The 27715-nt window shown below is 41.6% G+C and overlaps 1 protein-coding gene and 1 long non-coding RNA gene across 2 annotated transcripts; one reads left to right on the forward strand and one right to left on the reverse strand.

Moving 5' to 3' along the window:
* The first annotated feature begins 11795 nt into the window (after nt 1–11795).
* Nucleotides 11796–16225, forward strand: LOC147026928 (nicotinamide N-methyltransferase-like). The gene is made up of 2 exons (XM_085882830.1): nt 11796–12069; nt 13502–16225. The coding sequence occupies exons 1-2, from the start codon at nt 11917–11919 to the stop codon at nt 14153–14155; spliced, it is 807 nt and encodes a 268-aa protein (XP_085738956.1). The 5' UTR covers nt 11796–11916; the 3' UTR covers nt 14156–16225.
* Nucleotides 16074–24623, reverse strand: LOC147026929 (uncharacterized). Its single transcript, XR_015058565.1, has 2 exons — nt 24000–24623; nt 16074–16275 (listed from the first exon to the last, which is right to left on the reverse strand). It is a non-coding gene; the product is annotated as an uncharacterized LOC147026929 (long non-coding RNA).
* Between the last annotated feature and the right edge of the window lie 3092 nt (nt 24624–27715).

Consider the following 27715-nt stretch of genomic DNA (forward strand, 5'->3'; position numbering starts at 1 on the left):
CTTGAAATTAAACCTGAACTTAGGATGAAATATAGAGTTTCTAAAAAAAAAACAATAATAAATTAAATAACCTGTTTTCCAAATATATAAATGGATGGTTTTTTTACCCATTTGGGAAAATAAGATAAAATTTAACAACCATAAAAATCTCCCAAATTCATTAAGATGTCTCATAGTTGGTTCAAGTGGATGTGGAAAAGCCTGACCTGCTTACTTTTCAAGATGCTCCTGACTCCCAACTTTTTAGATTATGATAATTAAATAATTTTCACAAAGTCGAGTTTTCAACCAGAGTATCAACTACTCTCACAAGGTTTTAATGCTGGTCTTCGAAAAGAAGATATAATCGGTTTATTTAAACTTAAAAAAAAACCAAAATGATTTTAACATTGAAGATATAATACAACTATTTTGTGTTACACAGAGATGTAAAAAGAAATCAAAACTGATAACTTGTATTCTTAGTGATAATATGGATGATATACCGTCTCTCCAAGATTTTGATAAATCAAAAAAGAACCTCGTTATCTTTGATGATTGTGTTAATGAGAGAAACCAAACGGTAATGGACAGCTACTACACAAGAGGGAGACATTCTTCTTGTAATTGTATTTATCTTAGTCAATCATACTTTCAACTTCCTCGTCGTTCCATCAGAAACAATGCTAATACTTTTATTTTATTCAAGTTAAATTCAATAGATATAAACAATTTTTGGAGAGACAATTGCTCTACATTATGCAGTAAAAAAGAATTTGCGGATTACGTGAAGCACACGACTGAAAAATATTAATATATTGTTGTGAAACAAGATGAGCTATTAAATGATATTTTCCAATAAATAAATCGATGCGAAAGAAAGAGCAAGAAGATTTAAGGTTTATCAAGAGTTGGTTTCAAAAGTTGTAAAACAACAGGAAGACATAAAGAAGAATCGCAGACAGAAACTAACAGGTGAAGAAGCATTTGAAAGAAAACAAGAGAAATTTGTTTAACCACTTTTAAAAACTTCCAAAGAAAAAATTGTAGATGTTTCCACAGTTTCCACAGTAGAATATACTCCTAAAAAACTTCAAATGTTAAAAGATTTTGATCAAATGACGGGAGAAGAATTAGAGCATATAAGGGAATTAGAATATGACTAGTACGTGCCCGTAAAAAAATAAATAAATAAATAAATATTCCAACCGCGAGCAACAAACAACAACCACACAGGCTGTTTCTTCGCTCTCACGTGCCCATACGTGCGTGGTGCGGAAGTTCGCATATCACAGGTACAATGATTCGCAATTTAGGTTTTAATGGCCAATTATTCAATTCGCGCCAATGTACAAAAAGAGAAGAGAGGAGAGAGAAAAAATTACTTACTGGTTTGGAGCATACCAGCACTCTGATGTTACCGAAATTTATACACCGTCTCATATGAAAACGATCACAACTTGCGGAATTGTGTTTATCTATAAATGCGCATAAGAAATCGAGAAATTATTAGAATACACGAAGTCATCAATCTCCGGAAGTCCATACGTTGTAACCCGTAATGGGGAACGCAGCTGAGCTTCCCTTCCCCATCGGCCACGCCCACGCAACAACGTGTCTTGTCATTGGTTTGGTAAATAAATGGCCATAACTTGGGAAGCACTTGTCTGATTAATATCAAACCTTGAAAAGGCACATCCTCAGGGCCCCAGCAATATATCCGGCAAGTTTCAATTAGATCGAACCAGCGGTTGTCGATAAACAGCGGTCACAGACACACACACACACACACACAGACACACACACACACACACACACGCACACACACACACACACACACGCACACACACACACACACACACACACACACAGATTGCTGGAATTAATGGATTAATTAATGGATTGCTGGATAAATTAAATAATTAATAAATGGATTGCTGGAGCCAAATGCCTCATAAGAAAATAAAGAACTCAATAAGTCTGTGCAGAATAAAAATCTCCCATGGTGCAGAAGGAAACCTGATAAGTTTTCAAGTAGGAAAATGGGGTCCATCACTGATCTCAGGCCATTAAGAGGGATATCACTGAGAATAAAGATATTTGGTGGTGTTATGGTTGGAGTGTCTGCTCTGAGTCAGTAAGGTTGGTGGCTTGAACCCTGGCCGAGTCATAGCAAAGATCTTTAAAGTAATATGTGTAAGTGAGTTATGTGTGGGCTCTCTACTACAACAGAAACAGACAACAATGAAATTAGATGGACTGCATTTATTACACTTACAGGTGCTTGTTCACCACACTTCATTCGATCCCAGTTGCGGTCACAAACCAATGGAACAGCTTAACCAGCACAACCTAGTGTCTAACCACAAGTTTACCCCACCAATACAGTCAGAAACAGTTGAATCATCGAGAGAGGACAGTGGTGTCACCCAGATGACACGTCAGGCTGTAAACCATTCTTTAAAAGAAAACAGGAACAAAAGCTAATGTCAGGTCAGGTTCGATCTGTGACCTGCTGCAGGTACCATGTAAAGCTGTACTAACCTGTTCCATGGTCGGGTTGTCGGCGACTAAACCGTCTCCCCCACCAGGTTTTCTGGTGAGGGGTGTGTTTGGATATGGACACCCAGCAGGATTAAAAACAAAACCTGTCAAAGGGCGGAGGAGCTCCTTGTGAGCCAACAGCCATCCATATCTAGTGCCCAACTGTGTCTGCAGACGTCCTCCTGCAGTTGGGTTACTTCTTATTAGGAGGTTGGTGGCAGGATTTGCACTCCGGCCACCGTAAAACCCTTCATTCCGCAAAACGCAAAAACGCAAAAAAATCTGAAAACCCACTCCGTGGGAGTACCTCCTGCGCAGCTTCCCTTCGCAGGGCAGCTCACTGGATGACGGGATTGGGTCAAAGCCTTCGGGACCCCCAATCTTTGATGATAGGACGGAAACCACGGGGTAACATCCCTGGGTCAGATTGCGGGAGAGTGTGGCGGAGTGGTGCTGAGGTGTCGTCCACCAGACGGCGGTCTCCTTGGGTTAACCTGAGGAGGTCCCTTCGGGTGGGTGCCTGGAATGTCCTATCCCTAAGAGAGGATGATCACCTGTCTCTGTTATCATCTGAGCTCAAGCATTTGGACATCGGGATTGCAGCTCTCTCTGAGGTTCGGAGACCGGATTGCGGCGAGATAATGGTGGGTGGTTACACCTACTATTGGTCTGGTCGCTCTGATGGTTACCATACCCAAGGAGTTGCTGTAGCTGTGTCCAATAAGCTGACCCCAATGATAATTGAATTAACACCGGTCAACGAGCGTATTATGAGATTAAGGATTCATCACTCCTTCGGTGTCATTTCCCTGGTCTCTGTTTATGCTCCGACTGAGGCGAGTGATCTCACCGTGAAGGATGCATTCTACGCCACACTCGAGTCTGTGGTTGATCAGTGCCCCAGACGAGATACACTTATAGTCTTGGGGGATTTCAATGCATCGACTGGAACTAATAGGGATGGTTATGAGGTGTGTGTTGGTCCCCATGGGTCAGAAACTATGAACCAGAATAGCACTAAGTTCCTTGACTTTGCAAGAAGTCATGGACTTAGGGTGGCTGGTTCATGGTTTCAGCACCCACAAGCTCATCGCTGGACTTGGTATTCCAACGCTGGCAGTGTGGCAAAGGAGATTGACCATGTCCTCATTGACGGTCGTTGGAGGATGATCCAGAACTGCAGGGTCTACGGCAGTGCTCAGTTCCTCAATACTGACCACAGGCTTGTTGTAGCAACTCTAAAGCTGCACCTTCAATCCTGGAGAATGGTACCATCCCAGCCTAGGCTGGATGTTGCCAAGCTCAGGGATGAGAGATTAGCTGAGGAGTTTGCGAACAGGCTGAGTGGACACTTGGGGGGTCTGGGTGCTTTGGGGGGTCCTGAAGAGTTGTGGAGCGCCTTCAAGACCACCGTCCTTGATGTTGCCGGTGGATGCCTTGGAGCTCACCGCAGGGCAAAGAAGAATTTTGTCTCTCAAGGGACACTGGATACCATTGACCAGAGTCGCAGGGCCAGGCTGAATGGCAGAGCTGAGCTGTTCAGGGAGCTGAGGCGTAAAACTGTACGTGCACTAAGGGTGGACAAGGAGGCCTATGTGCGAGGAATCTGTGAGGGGGTAGAGCATCACCTGTGGACAGGTGATTCTCGTCCCGCTTACAGGGGAATTCGCGCATTACGTTCATCCAAGCCCATCCCTCGGAGCACTGCAGTTCGAGAAGAGAGTGGTAGGCTCTTGACAGATGAGTCTGAAGTGAAGGCCCGCTGGGCCGGTTACTTTGAGCGGTTGTACCAGGCTGATCCCCCAGCTGTCGAGTTGGATGTCAAGGGTGTTACAATCCCTGTTGCTGACCCTCGAATCAACTGTGGTCCACCTTCACTTGTGGAAACATGGGCTGCGGTGAACCAGTTGAAACGGGGCAAAGCTCCAGGGATCTGTGGCATCCATGCTGAAATTCTCAAGACTGGTGGAAATGCTGCACTCGTGTCGTTGCATGCAGTTTTGTGCTCTGCCTGGAACACAGGCATCATCCCAACAGACTGGAAGAGGGGCCTTGTTGTCCCTCTCTGGAAAGGGAAGGGTGATCGCCAAGACTGCAACAACTACCGAGGGGTGACGCTGCTCTCAGTGCCGGGCAAGGTCTTTGCCCGGATAATTCTTGATCGGGTTCGCCACCATCTGCTTGAGCACCAGCGTCCAGAGCAGTCAGGCTTTACACCAAAGAGGTCAACGATTGACTGTATCCTTGCACTTCGTGTCCTCATCGAACGCAGACGAGAGTTTCGGCAGGGGCTGCTTGCAGCCTATGCTGATCTCTGTAAAGCGTTTGATTCAGTGAATCGGGATGTCCTCTGGAGGATTCTTGGTCTTCGTGGGGTGCCACCAAAACTGATCGATCTGATGTCTGAACTCTACTCTGGTACTGAGAGTGCTGTGAAGTGTGGTAGTACCATCTCTGACTTATTTCCAGTTGTTACTGGAGTTCGTCAGGGATGTGTACTTGCCCCCACACTTTTCAGCACTTGTATGGACTGGATTTTAGGGAGGATGTCAGAGAGATCAAGTTGCGGTGCATCGTTTGGCAATGTCAAGATCTCGGACCTTGATTTTGCAGATGATGCAGTCATCTTTGCGGAGACTCTAGACATCCTCTTGGGGGCCCTCGAGGTGCTGAATGAGGAGTCTGAGCCGTTGGGATTACGGGTTTCTTGGGTCAAAACTAAGATCCAGGCTTTCGGTGACATCTTGGATGCTGCTGTCCTGTCTGTGTCTGTTTGTGGTGAGGATGTTGAGGTCGTGGAGAGATTCACTTACCTTGGCAGTGATATTCATGTCTCTGCTGGCTGCGAGTCAGAGGTCAATAGACGTCTGGGTCGGGCCTGGGGAGTCATGGATTCACTGGATCATGGGGTGTGGCGCTGCCGGTACCTGTGCGGGAGGACGAAAGTCCGAGTCTTCAGGTCCTTGGTAATTCCAGTGTTGCTCTATGGGTGCGAGACTTGGGCTCTGACCAAGGATCTGAGATGGAGACTTAATTCCTTTGGTACTAGAGCTCTTCGGAGAATCCTTGGCTATCGCTGGTCAGATTTTGTGTCCAACGAGCGGTTGCTGAGAGAGACTCGGATGAGATTTGTTACCTGCATAGTCCGTGAGCGTCAGTTGCGGCTTTATGGACATGTGGCTCGTTTTCCTGACGCTGATCCTGCTCACCAGATTCTCTCAGCGAGGGAGTCTCATGAGTGGAGGAGGCCAGTGGGCCGACCACGTGCCTCATGGTTGCAGCAGGTTGACCATCATCTCAAGGAGATGGGGATGGGCCTGGCATCTGCCTGGGGGATGGCCAGACGGAGGCCCCTGGAGTACCGGCGGAAAGTGGATGCAGCGACGCGCTGTTCTGGCACATGCTCCCATACCTGACCTGAGGAACATCCATTAAATGATATCCATAGTATAGCCAATGCTGCAATGAGACGGTTACAATGTAATGACACCTGCTATATGAAGTAATTGCACGCTGTAATGATGTCGAGGACACTGTTTATGAATATGTGCACCATTAAAGTAATCAACAAGTTATATTACCCATCTCAGGTCAGATCAGGTATTGGGAGCATGTGCTGGAGCAGCGTTTCACTGCGTCCACTTTCCACTGGTACTCCAGGGGCCTCCGTCTGGCCATCCCCCAGGCAGATGCCTGGCCCATCCCCATCTCCTTGAGATGCCGATAAACCTGCTGCAACCACGAGGCATGTGGTCGGCCCACTGGCCTCCTCCACTCATGAGACTCCCTCGCTGAGAGAATCTGGTGAGCAGGATCAGCATCAGGAAAACGAGCCACATGTCCATACAACTGCAGCTGACGCTCACAGACTATGCAGGTAACAAATCTCATTTGGGTCTCTCTCAGCAACTGCTCATTGGATACAAAGTCTGACCATGGATAGCGTAGGATTCTCAAAAATACCTGGAACTGAAGGAGTTAAGGCTCCATCTGAGATCCCTGGTCAGACTCAAAGTTTCACATCTGCAGAGCAAGAATGATGGCAGCACCAAGGACCTGAATACTCAGACTTTCATCCTCCTGCACAGGTACAGACAGCGCTACACTCCATGATCCAGTGAATCCATGACTCCCCAGGCCCGACCCAGACTTCTACTGACCTCTGGCTCACAGCATGTGGAGACATGAATATCACTGCCAATGTAACTGAATCTCTCCATGACTCGAAACCCCAATTTTCACATGTGTTATCCAGTACACTACATGCATATTGTGATATGGTTATTGTGTTACACAAACACACACACACACACACACACACACACACGCACATGCATACGCACACGCACATGCACACGCACACGCACACACGCACACACACACTGTCTGTCGCGATAATCAGCAAACAGATAAATGGGACGCACCAGTGGTGCAATGGCAATCACCGCAACAGATTTCAATTGATCACTGACGACAAGGACCGCAACATGAAAATCGAAATATCGTGCTCCGTAGCGAGTGGGGTCCCTGGTTCATCGGGATGGGTTGCAGCAGGTGAAAGGCAATGGGGAGGGAGTATATTTGGGTTAACCGTGCACCCGTGCACAGTCTACGGCAACCCCCCCCCCCCTTGTTGTTTTTGCGTATTATTATAAAGATAGATGGAAGAATCTCTGTATGAAAACATTAACAGAATAAATCGCTGGACAGAATAACTTGAAAACTGGATGTTATCACTAAATAATAAATCAAACTCCTGCAAGTGGTGCAACTTGTCTGGGAGAAAGAAACACTCCCTTGCAGCTCTCCGAGGCAGCGGATGTTTCTAGTAGATTGTAATGGATCACCGCAGCAGATTTCAGTCAATATAGATTGTAGTGGATCACCGCAGCAGATTCCAGTCGAACACCGAGGACGACGACCGCAACACGAAAATCGAAATATCTTACTCCGTAGCGAGCGGGCCCCCCGGTCCATCTGGACATGTTGCGGCATGTGAAAGGCAGCGGGGAGGGAGTATATTTTGGTTAACTGTGTACTTTTTGTGTATTATTATTTAGATAAACCTACTGTGTCCATTACTATAACAATATATCAGCACGGCCAGCCTTGATTACATACGACCAACAGAGCCTTAACACTTTACGATGAAGTAATACACACGCGAGCATATGCAATGCATGCAGAACTTGGTGAGGTTAGTCAGCCTCTAATGCAAGTCCTAACACTTGTATCACATGGCTGGAATTGGATTTTGTATACTGTTTCAATATTTTGACAATTCCCTCACAAGTAGGCTAAATCACAACTATCATGAATAAAACATATTTACATGAAGCCTAAGAGACACACTGACCAGCACCCGTGGGCCGACAGTGCCACTATGACTGGCAAATCTTCTTAAAGTCGAAGAACAAAAAGCTTCACGCCGAATGGTTCAGCACAGCAAGGAAACCAAGAGAACACTCCATCACACGCGGTCGCGTCAGTCAACAGAGTCCATCCACCAGGAGACCACATGTACATCCCTGACTCAGTGCAAATCTTAACACCCACCACTCGCACAAAATGGCTTCCTTCTTGTCATGCCGTTTCCAATGTTGTGCACCGGAAGGACTGACACATGCCAAATAGCGCCCTCTGTGTCGTAAACAATTACAACATCCGGTCCAAGGAGGAAAATAAACCCTTAACATATAAACACAACAACAAAAAAACAACAAGGTGAGTCATGCACTCCTAAAATGACAAAGACAATTCTACACCAAGACACATATGTGCTAGCTACTTCCTTGCTTGATGCTCAGCATTTCAAAAAGATAGAGCATGTATAAACGACCAAAGATTGGAAACCATTGTGCAAGCTTGATTTACCTAATAGCCTCTTCCTGTGTTGAAGTTTATTGTAAGCGCACTCAAATTTCAACTTTCGACTCAAACTATGCTACTCGGTTGGACAGCATCAACTCACATTTCCTAAAAACTTGTTCTGCTGCTCTTGCACATCCTCTGCCATTTTCAGCCAATCGTTAGCCTAAGGTCATCTTCCATCTGCTTGAAAATCCACCAATATCTCTGCATTACATAAAAAGGTGCAAAAAATGATCCCCTGAACTACAGACCTATTAGCTTACTTCCAATCATCAGCAAGGTCATGGAATCCATCATCGCAGTTGATATGAACTTATTCCTTTTCTCCAACAACCATCTCAGATCACTCCACCTTGGATATGATCCTACTCACCCAACAATGGATGGAGGCTGTCAATGTCAGACATGAGATCAGGGCCGTCTCTCTGGACATATCTCGTGCTTTTGATACAGTCTGGCATCCTGCCTTGTTCGCCAAACTCTCTGCCTATGGCATTCAAGGCCAACTCCACAAATGGATGACTGACTTCCTCTACTCTCATAGCCATGTGCTACTCAACGGAATCCTTTCATCTCCTCTACCTCTCATGGCTGGAGAAACCCAAAGCAGTGTTCTGGACCCAGTCCTATTCCTAATCTTCATCAATGATCTCTCTGACTCTGGAAAATCCCCTTTATCCATTTGCTGATGACTCCACCATCTGCCGTGACATTCCTCTTCCTTCAGACAGGCAGGCTGCAGACTCTTCCCTCTCTTCAGACCTTGACACATTTACAAGCTGGTCAAACACTTGGAATGTCTTTCAATCCATACAAATTTCACACATTCCTGATCTCTCTCTGACAGGACCATCTGGCAAACCCTCCTATCTACTTTCTTTACAATCCTTTTGAGGAAGTTCAGTCATTCAAACTCCTGGATCTCACTTTCAGCCATGACCTTTCTTGGGCAAACCACATTTCAAAATTGGCCTACAGAGCCATCTTCCGACTGGGCACCCCAAATCGTACAAAGTCCTTCCTTGGCACACCTGAACTCATACCCACAAACAAGGCTGCAGCTTGATGGAGTATTGATCTACCCTCTGGGCTGGCTCCCTGCCTCACATCTTGCTCATCTGGAGACCATGGAAAGCAAGGCCTTCAAGATTATCAGTATCTCCCACGTTGAAGCTGAGTCGGTGGTCTCTCTGTCTTCTACCACCTCCATTCTGGTCTTGCACCCTCTACTCTTTCCATGCTTCATCCACATGGTGTGCAGGGCACACTTGGTCCATTATCAACCCCCTTCTGGTGAAACTACCTAAATCCAGGATCATTGCCTGGATTAAAAGTTGTTTCACCTCCCTAAATCTACCAATTTTTTTGGTGAAACTACCAATTTTTTAAGTGATTCTTCAGCATTGAGAGATTGGGCTGAAACGATATACATATAGCATGATATCTCAAAACTTTGTGGATGGATTCGGCCGAAACTTGTTGGACACGTTGGATGTTTGACAAGGATGAAGTGATTCGATTTTGGTGAAGATCCGAATCCAGATCTGGATAGGATAATTATTTAATTTTTAAAGTGATTCTTCACCATTGAGGGATGGGGCCAAAACGATATACAGTGGGGAGAACAAGTATTTGATACACTGCCGATTTTGCAGGTTTTCCGACTTACAAAGCACGTAGAGGTCTGTAATTTTTATCAGAGGTACACTTCAACTGTGAAAGACAGAATCCAAAACAAAAATTCTGAAAATCACATTGTATGATTTATAAATTATTAATTTTCATTTTATTGTATGAAATAAGTATTTGATCACCTACCAACCAGTGAGAATTCCGGCTCTCACAGACCAGTTAGATTTGTCTTTAAGAAACCCTCCCATTCTCCACTCATTACCTGTATTAACTGCACCTGTTTGAACTCGTTATCTGCATAAAAGACAGCTGTCCACACTCAATCAATCAGACTCCAACCTCTCCACAATGGGCAAGACCAGAGAGCTGTCTAAGGACATCAGGGACAAAATTGTAGACTTGCACAAGGCTGGGATGGGCTACAGGACAATAGGCAAGCAGCTTGGTGAGAAGGCAACAACTGTTGGCGCAATTATTAGAAAATGGAAGAAGTTCAAGATATCAGTCAATCTCCCTCGGTCTGGGGCTCCATGCAAAATCTCACTTCGTGGAGCCTCAATGATCATGAGAAAGGTGAGGGATCAGCCCAGAACTACATGGAAGGACCTGGTCAATGACCTGAAGAGTCTGGGAGTCTTTGCTTTTCTGCAAAGGGGACAGGACGACTGCACCGTATTGAGGGAAGGATGGATGAGGCCATGTATCGTGAGATCTTGGCCAACAACCTCCTTCCCTCAACAAGAGCATTGAAGATGGGTCGTGGCTGGGTCTTCCAGCATGACAACGACCCGAAACACACAGCCAGGGCAACTAAGGAGTGGGTCCAGAAGAAGCATCTCAAGGTCCTGGAGTGGCAGAGCCAGTCTCCAGACCTGAACCCAATGGAAAATCTTTGGAGGGAGCTGAAAGTCTGTGTTGCCTAGCGACAGCCCCGAAACCTGAAGGATCTGGAGAAGATCTGTATGGAGGAGTGAGCCAAAATCCCTGCTGCAGTCTGTGCAAACCTGGTTAAGAACTACAGGAAACGTCTGATCTCTGTCATTGCAAACAAAGGTTTCTGTACCAAATATTAAGTTCTGTTTTTCTGATGTATCAAATATTTATTTCATGCAATAAAATGCAAATTAATTATTGAAAAATCATACAATGTAATTTTCAGGATTTTTGTTTAAGATTCCGTCTTTCACAGTTGAAGTGTACCTATGATGAAAACTACAGACCTCTACGTGCTTTGTAAGTGGGAAAACCTGCAAAATCGGCAGTGTATCAAATACTTGTTCTCCCCACTGTATAGCATGATATTTCAAAAATGTATTGGATCCGATATGTTCTGCTGAATCAGGCATTGTGTGGCAGAGGTATGCACTCCACCGAGTGCCGTTCTAGTTTAAAACTGTAATAATTTGCAGAATGTAACTTATTGTGTGGCAGAGGTATGCACTCCACCGAGTGCCGTTCTAGTTTAAAACTGCAATAATTTGCAGAATGTAACTTCTTGTGTGGCAGAGGTATGCACTCCACCGAGTGCCGTTCTAGTTTAAAACTGCAATAATTTGCAGAATGTAACTTATTGTATGTAAAGAATATACAAAGTAGGTTGATCTAAATGTTGTTTGTTTCTGCCCCATTTGTTTTAATCCCATAGCATTCTTTATCTCAGGTATAAATGGTAAAGTTTAAAACGACAGTCAAGTTATTTGACATATGTTATAGTTTCAAACTGTAAAATAATGCAGCAGCAACAGTAACAACAACATATAATAATTCAGAAAAATAATGTAGAAACCATCAGCAACAGCATCAACAACAATAACAACAATAACACCAACAAGAGGCAGGTAAAAAGAAGAAGAAGAATTTTTACCAAATTCACCACGTAGCCCATACCGTATGTCGCGACACAGCACCATGGCCAAAGAATGTTCAGGTGAGGGCTATAAGTCGCACTTCAAACCTCGGGAATACTTCAGGAGTAACCTTCGAGGTCTACAGAGACCGCAGGAGGGCAACTATCTGCCTTGGGCGCTGAAGATGCTGCATCAGGTGAGTTTGTTGAACACAATGAGGGCCCATATACTGTTTGTTGACTTTGAGTTGGATCATATATATTTGACGATTTATAAAGTGAAGGTTTTACAACTTGAAAATGTCAATGATGTGCCTGCCAACAGTGAATTAAATATACCTGGAAAAATGAGGACATTTGACTCATAATGCCAGTCCATTAATCAACCAGCTTGAATCGAAAAAAGCTTGGTCCAAACAAAAGCTCATGAATGACGTCAGCGTTCCTAATGGCAGAATAGCTAAGTTGTTATTGCTTTTGTTTTAATTATTTGCTATTGTGACTTGGTGAAAAGTATGGTGTATTTCTTATTGCTTAAGGTTGCATTTGTGTTTATGGTGGATTAGCAAGTATGTGTATTAGATTTATTTAACAGCTGACTCGTTTATAGTGGCTAGTCATTCCGCTCTCAGTTATGAAGGACGTTTTTGTATCTTGGGATTGGATTAGTTGGTCAGCAGTGCAGGTAACAAAAAGGTCGTAAAATGATGGTTGGAACATTCTACAAATATTTCATGGGGGCAGTATCAGTATCAGAGACAGAATGTGCTCCTTGCTGTAGGAAGTATGTAAAAATGGCACAGCTGAGGGTTGTTCCAGGAGGGTCGGGGAACATAGCAATTTTTAAGGACAGAACAAAGTGTGAAAAATTGGTATATTAATGTTGGTTACATTTGTGGATGGAGTCTGTAGAGGAGATTGGCAGTGATAAAGGAGGGGTGGGTGTAGGCAGTGGTGAGGGGTGTGGTGAATACAGGCAGCGATTAAGTCGAGATGAGTACAGGCAATGGTGAGGGTGGAGTGAGTATTGGCAATGGTGATGGTGGAATGAGTGCAGGCAGTGTTTAGGGTGTGGTGGAAATGGGTTGGGGTTAGCCTCGGGACATCAGGCTTCAACATTTACGCAAGAATCGTCAGGGTATTTAAGAGTACATCTTGCTTGGTAATCTGTGCTTGATGAACTATAGTACAAATCCAGTTTAATAACTAAGCTTTTCTTGCTGTGTCATCACAGTAATATACAATATAGAGGCTTGATTGTGGGTGGAGCAACATTATCATGAGAATTGTCCAGCTGTAACAGAAGGGCCGTTGGTGTGGTCTTCACTTATTTTTCTTAGGAGCAGTGGCTGCTCCTTTTGGCTCATGTAACAACATTGCCCATTCACTCCATGTCATCCCAATGTTCGATAAGCATTAATTTTGTATAAAAAATAAATAATTACAACTGATTAAAAAAAATTATTTCAATGAAAGAAACATCCATGTGAGTGAGTTTTAAGGATTTTAGGATTTTAATGGAGGATTTTAATGACAAGAATGGTTGTAACACATGCTTACTGAAAATAAGGGTAACAGCAAATGCATGTTTTTGCATGTGATGTACCTTGTCTTTATTATATCCATCAGGTGTTTAGCCACTCAGGTCTGCATGGGCAACGCTTGTTGGACGTGGGATCTGGACCAAGTATCTACCAAATACTCTCTGCAGGTGAGGCTTTTGATGACATCTACCTGTCAGACTTCATAGAGTTGAACAGAAATGAATTGCGCCTTTGGCTGGACAACTCACCTGAAGCTTTGAACTGGAGCCCAATCATCCAGTATGTGTGTGACCTGGAGGCAAATGGAGACACATGTGAGTCAAAGTCTGAGCGGCTGCGAAAGAAAGTTCAATCTGTACTTCCATGTGACGTCAACCAAGATCCTCCAGTGTGCGGAATAGATCTTACATTTGACTGCATCCTGACTACCCTATGCCTTGAGTGTGCTTGCATGGATATTGAGAAGTATCATCAAGCTGTGGCTCGCCTTGCTGGGCTCATGAAGGCTGGTGGCCATTTGATAATGGTTGTCGTGTTAGATGAGACATTTTATCAGATTGGAAACCAGCGTTTCTATTGTTTGACACTCAGTGAGGCCACGGTGCGGGAAGCATTAATGAAGGCTGGTCTCTCTATCACTGTTTTTGAAAAGTGTTCCAGGTCAGAATTTGCAGATGCTTATGCAAATTTCACTGCCATCGTATTTGTGGTTGCTCAGAAAAATCCTGAAAAAGAGTAATTTTCTTTGCTCTTTTGCCATTGCTTTAAAAAAATTGCACCCATGTCTGAAGGAAGTGGTTCAGTTTGGCATTTTTAATATGAAATAGGCAAAGCTTAGAAACTAATGAAACCCAAAAGAATTACCCTTTAGAACCCTTTAGATTTACCCTTTATAACTACACTTTGGAATTACCCTTCAGAACTACCCTTTAGAACCACCCTTCAGAATTATCCTTTAAACTACCCTTTAGAATTACCCTTTAAAACTACCCTTCAGATTTATCCTTTAAACTCCCCTTTAGAATTACCCTTTAAACTACACTTTATAATTACCCTTTAAACTACCCTTCCCAATTACCCTTTAAACTACCCTTTAGAATTATCCTTTAAACTACCCTTTAGAATTACCCTTTAAACTACCCTGCAGATTTATCCTTCAAACTCCCCTTTAGAATTACCCTTTAAACTACCCTTTATAATTACCCTTTGGAACTACTCTTCAGAATTACCCTTTAAACTCCCTTTTGAATTACCCTTTGGAACTACCCTTCAGAATTATCCTTCAAACTCCCCTTTAGAATTACCCTTTAAACTACCCTTTAGAATTATCCTTTAAACTCCCCTTTAGAATTATCCTTTAAACTACCCTTCCCAATTAACCTTTAAACTACCCTTCAGAATTATCCTTTAAACTCCCCTTTAGAATTACCCTTTAAAATTATCCTTTAAAAAACCCTTCAGAATTACCCTTTAAAATTATCCTTTAAACTCCCCTTTAGAATTATCCTTTAAACTACCCTTCCCAATTACCCTTTAAACTACCGTTCAGAATTATCCTTTAAACTCCCCTTTAGAATTACCCTTTAAACTCCCCTTTAGAATTACCCTTTAAACTACCCTTCCCAATTACCCTTTAAACTACCGTTCAGAATTATCCTTTAAACTCCCCTTTAGAATTACCCTTTAAACTCCCCTTTAGAATTACCCTTTAAACTACCCTTCCCAATTAACCTTTAAACTACCCTTCAGAATTATCCTTTAAACTCCCCTTTAGAATTACCCTTTAAAATTATCCTTTAAAAAACCCTTCAGAATTACCCTTTAAAATTATCCTTTAAACTCCCCTTTAGAATTATCCTTTAAACTACCCTTCCCAATTACCCTTTAAACTACCGTTCAGAATTATCCTTTAAACTCCCCTTTAGAATTACCCTTTAAACTCCCCTTTAGAATTACCCTTTAAACTACCCTTCCCAATTACCCTTTAAACTACCGTTCAGAATTATCCTTTAAACTCCCCTTTAGAATTACCCTTTAAACTACCCTTTAGAATTACTCTTTGGAACTACCCTTCAGATTTATCCTTCAAACTCCCCTTTAGAATTATCCTTTAAACTCCCCTTTAGAATTATCCTTTAAACTCCCCTTTAGAATTACCCTTTAAACTCCCCTTTAGAATTATCCTTTAAACTACCCTTCAGAATTATCCTTTAAACTGCCCTTTAGAATTACCCTTTAAACTACCCTTTAGAATTATCCTTTAAACTTGCTTTAAAGTTGGTTCCCATCATGATGGATAAACGACCCAGGCCTTTAATAGCCAATCGAAAGCACAAACGCCAGTGTGACAACAGCAAGTGCAAAAATTAATTGCTCTTTTGCTCCTGCTGGTGTGAGATGTTTCGTTGCATGTAAATGTTCATCAAATCCAAACGAGTATGCTCAAATAATTGATGACGATGAGTAGACTTGTTGCTACAAACTACTGGTTGCACTGTTAAACTATTTTGATGTTACAAAATGTATTGTTCGACTGGATCATATACTTTCGAGAACGAGCGATGATACAAGCTTTGCTTTGCATTAGGTTCCTTCGTTTTTCACCCTGATGGTGAATCAGTCTTGTATTGTTCAAGAACATGTATTCTTACTTTATTATTTTGTTATTCTTGTTACTTCTGCATCAATGCATGATGATGATATCAACTGTTGACTAAACTAATGTTCACAAGATATAATATGGAACAATAAAATGAACTGAACTGATAATTTTGGGTTTAATAAACAATTTTGGTGATTTTTGGTGAAACACCGTTTCCTCTTGCATCCATCATCCATCATATAGCCCCAAGAGGTTTTCTGAAAATATATGAAATGGACAACCATTAGGCATTCATACCAGAGATTTTGAATTTTAAATGAAGGCTGAGATTAAAATGAAAATGTAATGTTTAAGTATCATAAACAATTTCAATGATTTTATGACTAAAATGACCTAATTTTGACCTCTCAAGTTCATCAGAGGTCAACTATTAGGTCACCAAATGAAAGAGGATATAAAATTTCTTTTATATATTTGTTTCCCAGATTGTTATCTTCATTTATTATGTAGTTATCGGCATTATTCGGTAAACAAGCGAAACCGAAAAGCGCACCTATTTTACAATTGGGTACCAACCTTCAAGCCACTATTCTGGTAGTTTCGCAAGACAGATGGCTGAGCAGGCCTATTGATTCTGAATCCACAGCCACAAACTAATATAAAATTGTGATCTGCAAAGTATAGAAAGAGTTGTCTGGTCCATCCCAAAATCCTTGGCCTGGATGACGGACTATGTGCAAACATTACATCATCACACATCAAGCAGCATTATCTCTCAAGCAGGGCATTGCGGTTTACCTTGGGGAAGGCGATTCTACACATCACCTCCAACATGTTCTAATTCACATTGTTACTGTGTCAATATTTGTAAGGTTATTTCCCTTTCAAGTGAAGCATTATATTCTTTCTTATTAAATTGTGAAGATGCTTACAAGCAGGCACATGTCCACATTTCCTGGAAGAATGCTGAATGACATCAAAACATATTGTCCAATCATTAAGACACATCGGTTGTAAATAAATCTTTCAAAAGACAAAAGAACAATTCCAAATTTTGTGTTTAATTTTTAGTTTTTCATTGAAAGTGGCAAGTACGAGTATATGTAGAATTATATTATATGTGCAAAACCAAATATCCATACTTGCTTCACCGGTATTACTTTGCCTGCAGCTACTGAATTCTACGGTTCTGTCCTTTACAAGTTTTTACAGGCCCTCGTGGTGTTTTTTGTCATCCCAATAGTTATTTGAAGCACCTTGCTTTAATCCAGTGCAAGTTTTCTTTTCACCTTAAAATAGATTGTAATTGCAGTGCATATCAGTAAGGCTTTGAGAAAACCACGGGAATTAAAAGGAGTTAATTTCTCATTAATAAGCAGAAGATGTCAAGTTTGTTTGCTGCAAGCTTTGTGATAATTGGCAAAAGCAGAATGCCGTTTAAAAATAAGATCGCTCAATTAACTACAACCGGGAGCTAAATGTTTTCATCCATGTTTTGTGTTTTCCTGTTGAACACGTGCTCTGGTTTTGTGCCACTTGATGGCAGTACATATCCATGGAATAGCTAACATTGAAAAGCATCCCTCTCACAAAGCTCATAAGAGATTAAAACCTCTTTCCTTAGCTTCACCCCAGATATTTCTCTTTAGAGATTGTGATAAGGAAGCTTGCAGATCGACTTTTCATATAAGTGCAGGCAATGGACATTTCTCCAGGGCATTATCAGTAACCAAAAGTATAAAGGGGAAGTGTGCAATGTCACGAGGACTTGTTCAGGTTTATCGCAACAGCTTTGCAGGTCATTGATTCTCTATGCAAGCACACTTTTCTATTAAAAAAACAAACAAAGGTAAAGAAAGAACAAGATTTTGTTCACAACATTGAACATGTGAAATGTGAAATTTAATTCAAAGTCTGAGGTATGGGATGGGAAACAAAATTGTGACAATTTATAAACTTAATAGAATTTCACATTACATTTTTGTGGCGCACCCTGTATATGGTCAGGTAAGGGCATCATGATATCATAACGAAAGTGACTATAATGTACCACATGCCCTCATCCGATAGCCAAAATGCATGGTTATTCAAAGGCACAACCGTTGGTAAGAAAAAGAGAGAAGGGAATAGAAATGGGAAAGGAGGGAGAAGAAAAGAGTGAGAGAGGAAGACAGATGGAGACAGAGATGTGTGTGCATGTGCGTGTGCGTGTGCGATAGAATGGTTAGGAACAGAAAATGATAAAAACGAGACGTGTGTATTCTCCACCAGTTGCTCTGTCTGTCCATCTGTTCAGAATGGAGCTTCCTGGCATGACACCACCCGCAATTCCTACCTCAAAAATTCAAATCACCACCATTTTTTTTGCTCGAAGGAATGCAGCAGAGTAACATATTCCTCAGTGCAAAGCCTTTTGTTCCGTGCTCTGGCTCAACCCTATAAAGGACCTCCGACCTTTTATATACATTTTATCTACATTATTATCTACTATAAAAAGGTCCTCTAACCTTTTATCTACATTTGCTAAACCAGTCTTCACCAAATTGGGCATTGGCAGACCATCTTTGATTTACCAGTTTTTCTTTCTGGAGATTCATTGCTGCTGCAAAGTATAAGTGCAATTATTGTGCTTCATTCACACGATTTGCACAGGATTTATGTAATACATTTCCGGTGAAGCAGTGCTATTCTAAAGAAAGGACCATCACCACCTACTTTTGCCATTGGTCACGATCTGGTCTCCTCCAATAGTGTTTTCTCTCGGTGATTCAAGATCCTAATCGGGCTGAAGCTTCAACCTTCTGGTGTACATTTGAGGACTGAACAACGTGTCTTCTTTCATTAAATAAAGGTGCATTTTGATTACAACTCATGCAGAGGAAATGAGGGAATGCATGTTTTGTTTGGGAGTCATTGCGGCAGCAGTCAATTGTACACCACCCAAAGAAGGTACGTTTACATAATGCAGAGGAAAAAAACAGCTCTCTTGAATATAAAAAAACTTGGATTTTACCCTGTGCTCATGAAGCGAAAAGCAGGGTTCGGCATTCGGTTGCGCACGTGTGTACATGTGGCATACATGCGTATGTGCATCTGAATTTTTAAAATTCATTTTCTTGGCAACGATTGGTCCAATTCACACAAATTTTTACCATAGGAGTGCCACCGTCTGTGGAATTTTTTTATTCATAATTATGAGGTCATAGGTTACGTGGTATGGACGCCATTTGGAAAAACGTTACACCTCTATATCTCCCAGACTGCTCAATCAACAAAAATTGAAACATGGCTCATTATCAAGTATGCCCAAAGCGGAAAAAAGAAATGTTGATGATGATGTCATCAGTGCCTTCATTATGATGTCATCATTCGAGATGTACAACGCTTGATCTGATCAGTATGAAAAAAAAAATTCCTCTGCAACTATTAGTCTGATGGACATAAAACTCAGAATATGAGCAGCTCCTCCTGTAGAATTTTATTTTAATGATCATGACGTCATAGGTCATGTGGTACAGGTGCCATCTTGGAAAAATCGAAAAAAGTTGCACTTCTATATCTCCAAAATCGCTCCATGGAAAAAAAAATTGAACATGGCTAATTGTCAAGTACTACCCTTGGGGAATAAGATATGTTAATGGTGATGTCATCGTAACCTTAATTTTGACATCATAATTAAACAAGTACAATGCTTAATTTGATCAGTATGAATTTTATTTGTCTGCCATTCTTGGTCCGATTGACACAAATTTTTCGCCAAAGGAGCACCTCCGCCTGTGGAATATAATGATTAATTATTATGTCATAGGTCACGTGGTACAGGCACCATCTTGGAAAAACTTCGCACCTCTATCTCTGAAACCACTCCATGGAAAAAAATTGAGACCTGGCTCATTGTCAACTACTCCCCATGGGGAATAAGATATGTTAATGATGATGTCATCGGTGTCTTAATTACGACGTCATAATTTGACAAGTGCAACTTATCCGATCATTATGAATTTATTTTTCTCAGCAACTGTTGGTCTGATGGACATTAAATTTTACCATATGAGCACCTCCTCTTGTAGAATATTTTAAAGATAATCATGATGTCATAGGTCACGTGGTACAGGTGCCATCTTGGAAAAACCGAAAAACGTTGCAACTCTATATCTCCAAAACCGTTGACTGCGCAGGGTAAGTATTCTTTGAATGCCATCTAGTGCCCAAGTTTTCAAGGATGAATGGTGTGTAAATGCAGGATTTTATCAACAAACTGTATTTCACATGTGCATGGACATATTATAATTCACATATTATGTGAAGTAAATATATAGAGGTATAACATGCACAGGTTGGAAAGAACAATAAGTGAGTTTTATTCTATTTATCTACTTTTTAACCTAATGTCGTAAAGGCAAATAATTCAATATTGTCAGTGACACAAAATACATGAGAATACTGAGATGGCTGTTAATTGACAAGTAATGACAAGGACATTCCAAGTAAGACAACTTCAAACTCATGATATTGGTGACATGATATTAAATATGAGGTGATCAATGTAAGAGTGCCCTTTCACTTTCATGAGTGGGAGGAGTGAAGGGGGGGGGATGGGGGAAGACAAAGATTTGATTTGAGGTTTTAATGTGGGGGGGGAGCAAATAGAGGACAGAGTTTGGGGGAGAGGTTGAGACTTTGGGAGGGAATGGGTTGAAGACTTTCTGGAGAGTGGATGTGGGGAGGAGGGGTGGAGGACTTTCAAGGGGGGAGGGGGTTGAGGAGTTGTGGTGGGGAGGGGTTTGGAGGGGGGAGTTGACGACTTGGGGTTTGGGAGGGTTGCTTAAACACTTGAGGTTCAGGAGATATTGCCTAATGTTGCCTTGTGTCAGCTAGGTTGGTAACATGGTAACTATATATGTATGTGTATATATATATATATATATATATATATATTTTTTTTTTTAAGAAGAAGAAGGCGCTTCCAACGACAAGTAAAAATTCGATCGACTCCGCTAATTTGAGCAAAAAAGTGAGAGCAGACCCGGTCTCAGGCAACGTTTCACCGGCTTCGCAGCCGGATTAATCAGGCACGATAGACCCCGAGTCTCGGTACGTGTCCGGTTATTATTTTGATATGACCGCTCATTTCCAGCCACGTGCTGGTGTCCGAGGTCAAATGGAGGAGTGTTTTTTAAATTTCATTTTGAAAAAACAAATGTCAAATCACATCATTGAAGGGATGCTCTGCTCTATTTTTGTTTTTACTTACACGTGATCTGATGTTGTATGTGTGTGAGTGGGCACTTGTGCGCTTGTTGTTTTTGTTGTATTTGTGTTTCCGGAGCATGAACAAGGCTGGTTTCGTGTCCGGGTTTGGCATGATGATTGATGAGGTGTTGGTTGTGCAAGTGTTGGGGTTCTCCTTTGGTGTTGTGCACATGTGGATGTGGTGTTTGGGATTGAATGTTGTTTGTTGCTCACCTTGTCCAGCCGTTTGCACCATCCAGCTTTTGCCATTTGCATCAAAGGTGTGTATTGCATGGGTATGTCCACCATCTCCCCAGTTAGACCACCCTCCCGGCTCTTCATGTGCCATGCTTCCAAAATCAACCTGTGTTGTTTGTTATATGTAGTGTGTAGGACACACGTCCCATAAAAGTCAAATTTATGGCCATATTGCAGGCAATGGCATGCTATGGCTCACTGGGTCACTTTTCCAAGCCTAATTGATCTATCATGTTCATCTAATTGTTGTTTCAAATTTCTTCCAGTTTCACCAATGAATGGTAAACTACTCCAGATTTATCACCATTTGGTATTGGGTCCTTTAGTTTTGAGATGATATTACGGATGGTGCATAGAGGCTTGCAGGCTGCGTCAATCCGTGCACCAAGTACTATCCTGCCAATTATTTCTGAAAAGACCGGGTAGTATGGCAGAACACAGTGCCCAAGTGTGTCTGGCTCCTTCCATTCTGTCATTTTGGGTTCATCCAAGGTGGGGAGTATCCCATTGTTGTACCCATTATTGATCAGAACTCCACTAACTAATCTGATTTCTTCAATTGCCTCAGCTTTGGAAGATGATACCATCCATGCCCAGGCTGCTGCGGTCCGTGCTACACTGCATTTGGAGAGATTTGGTTGCAGGAGTTAAAATCCAGTAATCTGCTGGTGTAGGTTGGTTTCCTGTGAACCGAAGTCTTTTGGGAGCCATTTGGTTTTCGGTAAACCTCCACGTCAAAAAATGCCAATTTGCTTTCTTTTTAAATTTCGATTGTGAAGTAAATGCTGGAAAATCCCCAGCCAAGTTGCTCCAGTAGGTGATCTACCATGTTCGCACGCACAATGATGATGGTGTCATCTACATATCTGTTCCAGTACAGTGGCAGCCAATTCTCATGAGACTCAAACATCCGTCATTCGAGTTCCTCCATCACTAAATTAGCTACAGCAGCAGAGACCAGTGAACCCAGAGCTCTGCCAAATATTTGTCGGTAATGTGCACCGTCATAGACGAAGGACGTGCTGTTCAGACACATCTCCAGCAAGCTTGCAACGTCTTCACATGTTAGTTTGCTGTTTTGACAAGTCATTTTCCAATCGTTTGAATGTTTCAATCGGTTGAGTGTGACGCTCACCGCAAGATCGACTGGGATGTTAGTGAACTGGGATGAGTCGACCATGCTGCCATTTGAAATGAAGGAGAGGATGAAGGGGGGGGGGCATACACCAGAGACAGACTTTACAAGGTGCTACCAGGTTTTAGAGGTGGGAGACAAGCTTGAAAGTTCCTTCTTAAGGTCAGACAGATGTTGTTTTCTGGTTCTCCTGAGAGTGAACACACACTTCTTGTGGGCTTTCTTTGAGTTTAAGAAAAATAAATTGTCAGCTCACAAACAGTGGGAAAGTTGTCGAATAAAGTGAAAGGATGTGATTGTTATGGAGATGTGGGAGGGAGTGGTGGAAGGAGAAGGGAAAGGATGATAATGAGAGGGAAGATGCAAACTATATGGAAGGTCAAAGGAGGAAGGGGGATGTTCAGCAATTTGCATACATTACACATAGATGGCCTCAAAAAATATAGCACCCGAAAGACTCCAGAATGTACGTGTAAACCTATGACAGAAATGCAATCCATCCATTGTGTGTGTGTGTGTATTATGGGGAAAGGTAAGAGATTAAAAGGTCCATTAGTAGCATGTTGAATATTGGGAAGTAACACTCTCGAGGCCATTAGTAGCATGTTGAATATTGGGAAGTAACACTCTCGAGGATGCATTCATGTGTGTTTAGCAGGCAGGATTATTGTGTGAGTACATGGGTCAACTCTCTGTCAACTGCGAAGAGACAATGAAATCAATGGCTGTTCAAACAGACACCAACCCAATAACTCAACTGTGTCATCCTATCCTTTTGGACTCACCCCTGACCGTCCTCACCCTAATCCGAACCCTTAGGACTGAATGGCATTTCAACACCGAAGAGAGGAAATGCACAGACGGAGGCTCAGAATGCAAATCAAAATAGTCACGACATTCATCCCAAAGTGACTGCTACCGAACTGTCTGCACAATGGGATTGCCAGAGGTTCGACTCATCATGGTGGAAAACTTTTCATGATGGCATCAGAAAAAAAAAACAGATTGCTTCACTGTCATTGTCTTCAATAACTCCTGCATATAATATAACCTTGAGTTGTGCACCAATATAAACAAAGTGTTACTGTACAATTTTCTGTAATGCTTAATTAGGCATCACACACTCCGACGAAAGCAAAACATGTGGCCATTAGCAATTTGCATGCAATCTTAGTTGTTAAATGCTACTTCGCGTGAAGCAGAGATAAAAGTAAATGTTTGATTGTTGGAAGGTCACATTTATTGAATGCTAAAATTAGGCCCATAATAGTAAAACGGATGCACATGGCTGGAAATAGTTTATAGCACACCCTAATGCAGCTCTTTGGCTTTAGTGGTCAGAAAAGCAAAACATACCTTTTAACTCATGCACTTGAGGATGCATTTCGAGTTTGTTATCCGTGATGAATCATCATTTCCTCTTTTTGTGTACCAGGCACGTTGCCTCTGGAAGGACGGTAAAGTGATGGAGAAAGAAAATGACATGATGAACTGGAAGTGATACCTTGTATCTCTATTTCTATACATGGTTAAAATGAAAGCTACTTCAAGAAAATGCAATACTTTGCGTATTTCGCAATTCATTTCAGCAGTAAAAGTGCAATGGAATATCATGTCAAATCAAGCATTCCATTCTGTTTGAACAATGTTTGATTTGTTTTCCAAAAGGAAAACTCTTTTCCTTAAAATTATTTTATAAAAAGCTCCACCGAACCAATTCTGACTTCACATCTGGTTCTCTCCCCACACCTCGACCCTCCGTCCATCCTCAGCCCTACTGTCTTTGCCCTCCACCCCCAGGTCACACCTGTTCTTCTTCGAAATCACACTTGGTACCTTCAATACGTCACAACTGCATGCTCACCTTTATCCCACTTATGCTATTGAGTGTGGAAACAATTCCCCGTGTCTGTTGGCCCATGCTTCTCCTTTTAGTCTTTCAAGAATGCTACTCATTGTCACTTTATGGTGTCTCCCATGCCCACTCCTATGAGCTCTTCTTCATTCACTGAAACCATAACTCATATTTCTCCCTGCACACCATTTCTCATAATGTTATGTGATTGTGCAATTATTGTATGGCTCTATCTTGGCCTCTGCTGTTAGTGTTTTCCCCCTCTCTCAACTGTTCCTTTTGTCCTGTTGTATCCTGATCTATTCAGTGTACTAATACTAGCTCTTCCACAAGCCATGACGATGTATACAAAAAAAAGCAGTGTCATTTGGGTCTATCACAAGCCTCGACTTCTTCATAAATAATTATGAATGAGGAGCACAATGTTTGAAGCTTATTGTGTAATTGTTGTTTTATCTGAAAGTTAGTATAACAATTGACTGTGCAAAAGTGAAGATCGCTTTCTCATAGCTATTCATTTACTGTAAAGTCAACGTTGTGTGTAAGATACAATGATAGTGAAAAATACTTCTTTTTCTTAAGGCACCTGCAAATAATAAAGCCACATAATTAAGACTTAGGTCCAAAGTTTGCACCACCAAGTGGTCTTGATGCAGGACTTACCTTTTATATTTTTAGCCAACATTTTACTTCCCTTCCGTAGTTGTCAAATTAGAGATTTTACCTGTTTAAAATTTAAAACCATTGTCCTGCATGTTGCGCTCAAAGAATATTACATGAAAGATCGATTTCCTGTCCGAAAGATTAAACGCATGTGTATAATTCCACTAGTCAAATATTTTTGCCCTTATCCATTGCATAAAAACTTTTGCATACAAACACCATCCATTGGAACCATACACTGTGCAGAGCGTCGGTGCTGCTGGAGCAGTCACCTGGGCGAGTTGGCACAATCCTGGACGGGTCGCCACTCCAACACAGGATACCAGCAATCTGGTACTCATTTTGCCAACCTCAGAAGGATGACAGGCTGAGTCAACCCCACCTGGTATAAATTCAACAGCCAAGAGGGATTTGAACTCAGGACCCTGGGATCCAAAGCCCACCATTCTAGCCATTAATGCATGGAATGGCCTCCCTGGAAAGGTAGTGGCAGCAGAAAAAGTAGATAAGTTTAAATTAGAATTAGATAGGTAGCTGGAAGTTATGGAGATAGAGGGGTATAGGGATGTTGACAGGACTTTTAGGGAGTTTAAGCAATGATGGGTGATTGTGTGTATGTGTGCAGAGTGCTGTTGGTGGGGTTCTCGTCAAGGGGTGTTGTGTGGTTGATGTTGTGTGTTTTTAACCAAGTCCATGCCTCCTCCCCTGAGGGGAAGAAGAAAAAAGAAATACAAAAACGACAAAAACTTTAAATAAATAGATTTAAAAATATCTATATATTTTTTTTAATTTGCATTTTCTTCTTTGGAACTTGTGTTGATAAATTAGTATGGTGTTCATACAGGCATGTTGGGCTGAATGGCTTCCACTTGTGTCTAATTTCCTTGTATATTCTTGTATTACATGAGTAGTCGCTCCCATGGTGAAAAATTTGTCTCACTCCGGCAAGTGGTTGTGGAGAAAAACACGAAAGTTCTGTGCGGACAAACAAACAAACAAGAAGTAGACGTCATGCAGATCACAACACTTGCAAAATCCAGAAAACTAATTTGACCTCAAAAATAATTGGTGGTTGAATTAATGACCAAATATGCAAATATGCAAGTTCAAATTTCAAGTCAATCGCATAAAAATTGACAATTTTAGAAATTTGGCCTATGTTGAACTTTTGGCTTATGTTGACCTCATAAATAAATGGCTGGTTGAATTCAGTAACCTGAAATATGAATCCTCTTCAAAGTTCAAGTCAATGGGAAAAAATTGAGGATTTTAGAAATATCACCTTAGTTGTTGACCTTGTAGTCTATGTTAACCTCCAAAATAATTATCTGGCTGAATTCAGTGACCTCAGAATCCTCTTCAAATTTCAAGTCAATTGGATGAAAATTGAGGATTTTAGAAATAGCATCTTAGCTGTTGACCTTGGGCCTATATTGACTTTTTGGTCCATGTTGACCTCAAAGGAATTGGCTGGTTGAATTTGGTGACCTGAAATATCAATTGTCTTCAAATTTCAAATCAATCGGTCGAAAATTGAGGACTTTAGAAATATCACCTAAGCTGTTGACCTTTGGCCTATGTTGGCCTTTTGACCTTTTGACCTAAAAAAACAATAAGCTTCTTCCTTATGACAAACTCTACCATGTGGTGAAGATTCGTGAGCAGCGGTTTAATATTGTGACCTGTCGGCGATTGACAGACAGAAAAACAGACAGACAGAATTTACAAATATCAACAAACCAATAACTTGAAAAATGTTCGATTTTGCAACTCACAAACAAACAAGAAGAACACGTCATGCGGAGCACGATGCTTACAAAATCCATGAAACAAATTTGACCTCAAAAAGAATTGGTGGTTGAATTCAATGATCAAATATTCAACTCCTCTTCAAATCTCGTCAATCAGATGAAAATAGACAATTTTAGAAATTCAGCATATGTTTACCTTTTGGTCGATGTTGACCTCAAAAATAATTGGTGGTTGAATTCAGTGACTTGAAATACAAGTACTCTTCAAATTTCAAGTCAATCATATGAAAATTGAGGATTTTACAAATCATACCTAAGTTGTTGACCTTTGGCCTATAATGACCTTTTGACCTCAAAAACAATAGGCTTCTTCCTTATGACAAGCTCTACCATGTGGTGACGATTTGTGAAAATCGGTTTAAAATTGTGACCTGTAGGTAGTAAACATACAGACAGATAAACAGACAAGCCGGTAGGTGGAGATGGGTCGCCGAGCATGGAAACTATAAGATATAGAGCAAAATGGATGTCATATAGCGGATAGGGAATCACCTTAAGATTATGCATATCAAATCTCATCCAGTTCCATCCACTGATAACTACTCGGTATCCATTTGAATGAAAAGTACCGAAAATGCGGTTTAAAATCGGAAATACCCATAGTTCGAGGGGGTGCTGTGGGTGAACAAAGATCTAAATCGAAAATCCGGCTCGATTGTTTGTGCACAATGTATTCTAGACGATTAGTGTGAATTTTCATGACCATCCGACCATAACCCTAGGAGGAGTAGCATTTGGTGCGA

The sequence above is a fragment of the Eptatretus burgeri genome, chromosome 5, assembly GCF_056783735.1.
Source record: "Eptatretus burgeri isolate ZD-2024b chromosome 5, Ebu_testis_v1, whole genome shotgun sequence".
Taxonomy (NCBI): Eukaryota; Metazoa; Chordata; class Myxini; order Myxiniformes; family Myxinidae; genus Eptatretus; species Eptatretus burgeri.

Excerpts from the sequence above, each read along its gene's own strand:
- LOC147026928 (XM_085882830.1), top strand. The coding sequence starts at position 11,917 with ATGTCGCGACACAGCACCATGGCCAAAGAATGTTCAGGTGAGGGCTAT. Across the intron at positions 12,070-13,501 it reads CGCTGAAGATGCTGCATCAG|GTGTTTAGCCACTCAGGTCT; the intron begins GTGAGTTTGTTG and ends TATATCCATCAG.